A 7635-nucleotide genomic window follows, 5' to 3' on the forward strand; every position below is an offset into this window, starting at 1 on the left:
AACGGCCAATCCAGGGAAGAATAAATTGTTTCTGTGACCCAAGCACCAATAAGAGTCCATGTCTGTCCAAAAGAACAAGGGATCTACAACTACCCATGAGAGCCCAATGCATCAGTGCAACATCAATTAGTAGGCAGTAAACAACCTCAAGAGGACAGTAGAACCAAGGGAGGTCATGCTAACCATGTGGTCCACACATTGAGCTTTGTTAAACCTGGTATGACCCCAGAGCCACAGGTTGGCCTAATAACACTCTGATGCCTGAATCAGTGTAGTTCTATCCAGAGCCTTCTAAAGATGCATAGACACTGTGCTGAGAAGTCACAGTCTCTTATGGAACTGAAACTGAGTCCAAAAGACCCACGACACAGTGATATTTAAACAGCAGAAGAGATGGGCCCAGAGCTGCAGACCCTCCGGTCCAGAAGAAAGAGAGGCAGACATGGCCATTCCACAATGATGGGCCCTTCTGACCAGTACTTACCGATAGAAGTGAATCTCCTTCTTGAGCTCCTGAAATTTCTCACGATGTTCAATGTTCTTTGTGTCTAAGTTGTGCAGTAATGACATGACCTCTTTCTCCTTTATCTTCAAATTTTCATAAAATGGATTTGGCCTGAAGTAGGGGCTGGCCCCAGGAAGATAGAACCCAATGAACATCGAGGTTTAGGATTATATGAACTCAGGCTGTGTCCTGTACTACCCCAGCCCTGGAAGGACACTTTCTGAATTCTACATATTTGAATCTACTTCAGATTCAGAAACTTTGAATTGTGTGCCCAGGACAACAGAGGCTAAGCACCCAGATAAAGGGTTCCCTGGCTCACTTTTTTCAATCAGGAGGGCTGGATCTGCATTCAAACCTGTTATGCTGTCAAGAGCCTAGGCCACAGAGCTTACCCAACCACACACACACACACACACACACACACACACACACACACACACACACACACAAACACACACACACACACACACACACACACACACACACACACACACACAGAAACCTCTGATTTCATTTTTCCTGTTTTGACAAGCGGAATGCTACAAGCCGAATAACTAATATTCTAGAGGCAGACAGTACACATAATTCTGGAGATGAGACCAGATATTGCCACAAACTTATAATCTCCCCAAGGCATACAAATGTATAGACAAATGTGACCATACAGGCAAAGAACTGTATTGTTGAAAGTGGGGCTTCCAAAATAAAGCACTTACACCTCCATGAAACTATTATACAGGTATATCCTGAGGTCAAAAAGCAGACCCCTAAATTCCAAGTGTGCAGGGACATAGAAACATATAAAAGTTGTGCATATGCATGCAGACCTGTGCACACACAGACACACAAACTGGGACACACCCACAAGAAAAGAAAAGTAAACAGACTCAGAGAATGAGAAAGAGAGACAAATATGGAAAGAGCACAATGAGAATCAGTAGAAATGTATGCACCATTACTGTCTCAGTGTTTAAGGCACACAGACAAGAAGGAACAGGCCTGAGCCTCAGGCCTTCTAGTTAAGCATGGAGATCAACAATATGGGACCTGTTACCTAAGGGTGCTGCCATGAGATGATAGCGTTCAGTCACCTTCCTAGCAAGTACAAACACTCTCCACAAACTCATAGCACCTAGAACCTTGCAAAGCTGCCACCTGTCAAGGGATTTCCAATTGTACACTGGGAACTCATGCTCCAGTGACTTTATCCCTGAATTCTTCACTCAGATCACAAGTTCAGATTTTCAACAGGCAGAATCAGAGAGTCCATTTCCAAACTCACTCCTCAGTAAGGGTCAGGTTCTGAATCTCCTCTCTATGGGAGATGAGGTTTAGAACAAGGTCGTTTGTTTGGAGCAATGCATACCTCTTGCTCATGGATCCACCTGTCACATAAAGGAGGCGTTCTGTCAGCTCATTTCTCTCCTTGGTAGTTAGCTCCAGTTCTCTTTTCAGCCTCTCCTCTTCCTCGTTGGCCTGCACCTTGTTTCGGACATTTTCAGGGGATGACGTCTGTCTGCAGGCCTCTGTAGGTAGAAGAACAAAAGTGAACCCGCATGGGGCAAATGCATAGAGCATACACAGACCACAGTGAGGTCCAAACAGGAGAACATGCTTGGAAGCCAGTGTCACTGCAAGGAGTTTGGTCTGCGTAAGAGGCGTCCTAAGTGGATCACAGTTCCCCCACTACTATATAGAGACCAAGAGATATAAGCAGCCAGGTGTTCCCTATGCCCGCCCACACAGGCTTACAAGTACCAGAGAGATGCCTTCTCCAGGATTATTATCAGGTACGCAGGCTACAACCTGGTTTCAGGACCCTCACCCCTCTGGTTTCAGAAGTCAGATCATCAATTCAGCATCCACAATGACTTGATTGATCAGGGATACTCAGATATCCTACACTGTTACTCTCGTCCAATAACTTTGCATTAAAAAGTCATGTAGGGGGAGGACATGGTCAACAGACTTATTAATTCCCCCTACTGAAATGACAAATGCCCCAGAAGTGCCAGTAGGTTACAGGCTCTTTCTCTACCTGCCCCATATAGTTTGGCTACTGTAGAAAAATATCTGCCACACAGAACCTCTTGTATGAAGGTAAGATTGGCCCCGTCAGCCAGAGGTAGTCAGAGGAGTTCTAAGAATATAAGGTCATGGCCAGGAGCACAATTCTCTCCCTCTGACTACTGTCAGATAGTCACTGAATTTAAAGAAGCAATGAAAGTGAAGTACATTGATGCCCTGTTTAATTCAGAAAAGTTATACCCTCCATGACTCCTGATGGTGTTATTATATCAATTTAACATACCGAATGCACTGTAAAAGTAAAGACTAGAAGTTCACCCAATAATAGCATAGGCATTGCCATATCCTCCATGTGGTTATGGAGAAACTAATGATGTGAAAACCTTGACTTTCAGGAATTGTGATAATCATGGAATTCAATATCTGTGGAGATGTTCCAGTGGTTGTGGCCCATTACTAAAAAGGTCAGCGGAAGACCCCCACACACACCCCTGACAGGAAGCTCAACATACACTGCCCAGAACTTACTCCACATTCTCCATGTCCTGTGTCCATCATTACCTTTAGGTTTCGTTTGCTTCACTCTAGACTCTTCTCTATCAACATCAACTCTCCCAAAGCACCTACAAAGACGGGCAAACATGTCTGTGGATATATCCTTTGGACACTAAGAGAAAAACTAGGGAATTGGTTGTCACAACGATACTGGTGACATCACAGGGATTCCAAGGTCTCTCTCTCTAGGAGACAATAGAATGTCCACGAAGGGACGGCTGATGTCATGGATAACAGACTTTGCCTCCCTGCTAATGTTCTCCCTGTACTGAGCAAAAGCTGATGGACCCTTTTCAGGGGACTTCCCTGTGGCATAGCCACTGAGCACCACATGCTTCCAAAGCCAAATTTGGCTCTAGGCTTGATTGGAAAAACCTAAGTCATTGCTATGTATCTAAGTGAGTGCTTCCTCCCCAATCCCTGCACAGAAATATTTCATCCTACCTCAAATTCTCCTCAGTCAACAATATTACCCATTAAAGATTACTGAGAAATCACACCAGTTCCTATAAGTAGCCAAAGAGGTGGCCTGTGTCATCATGTGCAGGTGCATGAAATCACACCCAAAAATAGCCTGTCGGGTAGGTTGCGATGTGGGTGTGTGTTATAGGTACAACCTGAAGCTTTGTGCTTAACATTTGACAGTTGCCACCAGATTCCTTAGGAGAAAGAATTGCATTATTATGGTCCTGGCAACAATAGGGTTATCTGTTAGGAGAGGAAACTGAAATATTGGATCCACCAGTGAATGCACCCTCAGGCTGAATGTGGGGCTCTCCTCTTTGCACTTAAGTTACCAAAGCAGGATTGCTTACAGGCCTCTCTAAGCTATAACGTGTGATTTCATCTGAAAAATAAAATAGTCAGCAGATGTTGGGGGGGATGCAGCCAAAGGAGTAGGACAAGCCTAGAGACATAACTCAGTGGACAGAGTAAGAAACAAGCATCTTCACTCCTGTTTCATGGATCACCCCACAAAACACAAAAGCATCTATCGTATTAAAAAAAACAGTTATTTTATTGAATGCATACACTAATACTGTTTACAGTATTAGTGGCAAAGCTCAGATTTTGGGGGCAGATCCATGACTTGAACTATCTTCCTGACAACATATAAAGCAATAAATAAATAAATAAATAAATAAATAAATAAGAAAAAAACCACAAAAATAAAAAACACAAAAAGCACAAGCCTCTGATGTGAAGTTACAGAAGAGTGATCCAGTGGTCACTTCTGACCAGGCCATTTTAGCTATGACAGTGCATAGTGACCCTTAATTTGATGGGTCCTATATAAAGCTTTGTGCAATATTGTCATTTTAACCAACCTCATCCAGAACATACATAACGACACAGGATATGATTGCCATGTCCTTGCTGTGTATCAAGTTATTTTTCTGTGTCCTTGATTGTCAGGCATATTACAGCAACAATCTGAGATGGCTGGTAGACTTGGAAGAAAGTGGATATGAAAGATCCCCGTTTGATATCAGTACAGCCATTTCTTAAGAATGAGAATCTTTTAAGCTGGCCCTCGCTTAGCCCCTAGACGTTAGACAATAGACCAGAAAGTACAGAAAGCACATTCCCACCCACTCTCTAGGAAGCTGCCCGACCATAAGAACAGAGGGTATAGAACATATTTACTGCAGGGCAATTACAAGACAGGAAACATCTCTGGGAACCTGACTGACCACTATAGAAGTGAAATATCCTTGGTACTGAATGCAGCTGTGCTATAGGCCGACATAGCTATACCTTGTCCTGGGAACTCTAGAAGAGAAACACCTGCCAAGACAGATATCCTTGGTCCTTGTCCTGGGAACCCCAGGATAAGAAAACATATATCCAGTCAGATGTCCTTCCTACTGAAATAGCTACATTGATGTGGTTACGGCCTTATCCCAGGACGAGAAACATCTGCCTAGTTATCCTTGGCACCGAAATAGCTGAGCTAATGAAACTGTGTGATCGTAAATGACTGTTTAAGCTGTACATTTCTGTTGTTCGAGGCTCCTCACATCCCTCCTTCGTGAGGACCGTGTCGAGCCCCAGTGCATTGGTATCCCAAAGTAAACCTCTTGTTTTTACATCAAGACTGAGTCCTGTGTGTTCATGGGGTGGTGATTGTCCTCAGGACTGGAGCGAGAGTCTCCTCTGTCTGAGGGTCTTTCAGATAAAGCTATAGTTGTGGGTTACACACCTCAGCTCTCATTGGCTAATGCTGTCCTCACAGTCCTTGGAGGCCCCTTTGTAAGACTACCTGTTGGAAAGTGGAAGCAGCTTTATTTGAGCTCAAAGTGAACCTGACGAGCAACGTAGAGAACAAGATGGGGTAATTGAGAACCTGTCTAAAACCAGCACAGAAACCCACCCTTCATTCAAAGCATCATCTACCAATTCTTGAATTTTTACCATTCTTTGCCAACCAGTCTTTCATTCAGGAAAGGTAGAAAAAAACTGGAAATGATCTTTGTATTCTAAGGACCTCGATCTGTCTTTCCTTAGGTCCACGTTAAGAACAAATGAAATGGGTATCACCATCTGAACAACTTAGTATCACCTACTCAGCATTTCTAGCCTAATACTGTGCCTATGGCAATCTCAAGCTTCCCTGAGTGTTGCTGCCCCAGCAAGAAGAATGAAGAACTGAGGTCAAACCCCAGTGAACCTTTCAATGGGTTAGAAGAAAGCCATCAGAGATACTGCACTTCTTTGTCCTTAGATTAAATCAAGATGATACGACATGAATCTATTGGGCTATTCAACCATACATCTTCCTCACAACCCCACCTATCTGAGTTCATTGCTTGGCAGAATTCATGCCCCACCATCCTAGATATTTCTTGATTCATTGCTGCCAAGGGCCAGGTTTCCTGAGTTTTGTTTTTTGTAGAATTGGGTGTAGTCAATCATAGTTGCCCTCTGTAAGAAATGACAAATATCTATAATAACTGACCACACTGTACTTGTGTATACAGGTACAGTAGTGGAAATTTCAGCATAACTGAGTAGTGGAAAACCAGCACTGTGTCCTGGCCTTTCTCTGCCCATATCACAGCTCACAGGCGGCTGGGGCAAACCTTGAGTTCCTCTGTAGAAACAGAGTGAGGTTGAATGGACACTGAGCAGGCAGAGCAACACAGCTGAGGCAACTCAATTCCAGCAACAAACGCATTATTTGTTTCCCATCTTAACAGCTCCTTTTGAGGACTTGTCCCCACACCTAGCTTAAACACAGCAATTTTCATACATGCTAGCCTGCTATTTCATATTGTTGCTGTAATACGCCTCCACATCATAGAGTTCAAAAAAATATATACCTAACACTGAAAAGGGTGATGCTTGTCAATATCTAGTGCGTTGGGGGCCCAGGTACGGTCACAAATAACCAGGACACAGGGGATGCAGAGCAAAGGCAGATGCAACTGCATGCAGGTTCAAGTTTATTAACCCTTATATAGGCATGAATATGCATTACCTCACTTTCCCTTTTGGCAAGATATAATAAGATCGTTATTCCCATGATACCAGGAACGACTGAGGCAAGACTAGGCAAAGAAGTAAGACTAAGCAAAGGCTTCTTCTTAAAATATCTGTATAGCAAACCACCCTTCTTCCTAGTATCACAATACACTTGTCATAAGCCAGAGAGCATGAGAGCCGCATCCACAAACATAGGACACAGTACAACATAGTCTGAGGTAAAGTGAGAAAACATTTTCTTCTCAAGGGCAGCATTCCAGCCCCTGCTTGCATCTCTCAGCCGTCTTTCCTTGATCCTGTCTGGGAAGTGTATCTCAGTGACTCCACAATTTCTTTCTTTGTTCTTTTGTTTTAAAAGTAACACTTTCTATAACATACCTAAATGTCCTCAAAGGGGTTTAATCGTGCAAAAAGAAAGCAATATAATATATAATGTATGTAACCTTTAATGAGTGTATCTATTTTCTTAGGGGTATTATTCAAATACCTTCCCAGATCTGGATTTAACTTTGGTAATTGTTATCTGTCTACAAAATCAACAATATCGAAGAAATATTCCAGTTTTCTGGCGTAAAGTCCTCGGGAGTAAGAACTAATGGTTTTGGAATTTGCTCGGTGTCTATTGTTATGTCCCTCATTTCATTTCTGATTTTTAATTTATGTATTGTCTCTCTTCTGCATTGTTAGTTAGAGGAAGGGGTTGTCTCTCTTGTGGATCTTCTCAAAAAAAAAAAAAAGAGGAAGAAAACTCAGCTCTTGCTTTCCTTGACTTTGTATTTTTCTCTTTGTTTCTAAAGGCTTGATTTCAACCCTGAGTTTATTGCCCTTGATCAGATCCTACAGACTCTCTATGGGATGAAGCTTTGCCTCACTTGGTAACAGCAGCATGGAATAAATGAAGCTTCTGCTGAACTCTGTTGTGGTGTTGCACATCACAATCTCACAGAAAACCATGCATAGCCTGGTTTTAGGCTCTATTAAAGCAGCCCACTATTTCAGTGTTCCCTGCAAGGTGCCATGGAACGGTAGTAACATAATTCTGCATGCACATCGAAAGG

General features: G+C 42.9%; 1 protein-coding gene across 1 annotated transcript; it reads right to left on the reverse strand.

Annotated features, from left to right (window-relative positions):
* Positions 1-232: 232 nt before the first annotated feature.
* On the reverse strand, positions 233-3197 carry LOC134483447 (disks large homolog 5-like). The gene is made up of 3 exons (XM_063278715.1): positions 3098-3197; positions 1875-2034; positions 233-628 (listed from the first exon to the last, which is right to left on the reverse strand). The coding sequence occupies exons 1-3, from the start codon at positions 3177-3179 to the stop codon at positions 481-483; spliced, it is 390 nt and encodes a 129-aa protein (XP_063134785.1). The 5' UTR covers positions 3180-3197; the 3' UTR covers positions 233-480.
* Between the last annotated feature and the right edge of the window lie 4438 nt (positions 3198-7635).

This window comes from Rattus norvegicus, chromosome 19, assembly GCF_036323735.1.
Source record: "Rattus norvegicus strain BN/NHsdMcwi chromosome 19, GRCr8, whole genome shotgun sequence".
NCBI lineage: Eukaryota > Metazoa > Chordata > Mammalia > Rodentia > Muridae > Rattus > Rattus norvegicus.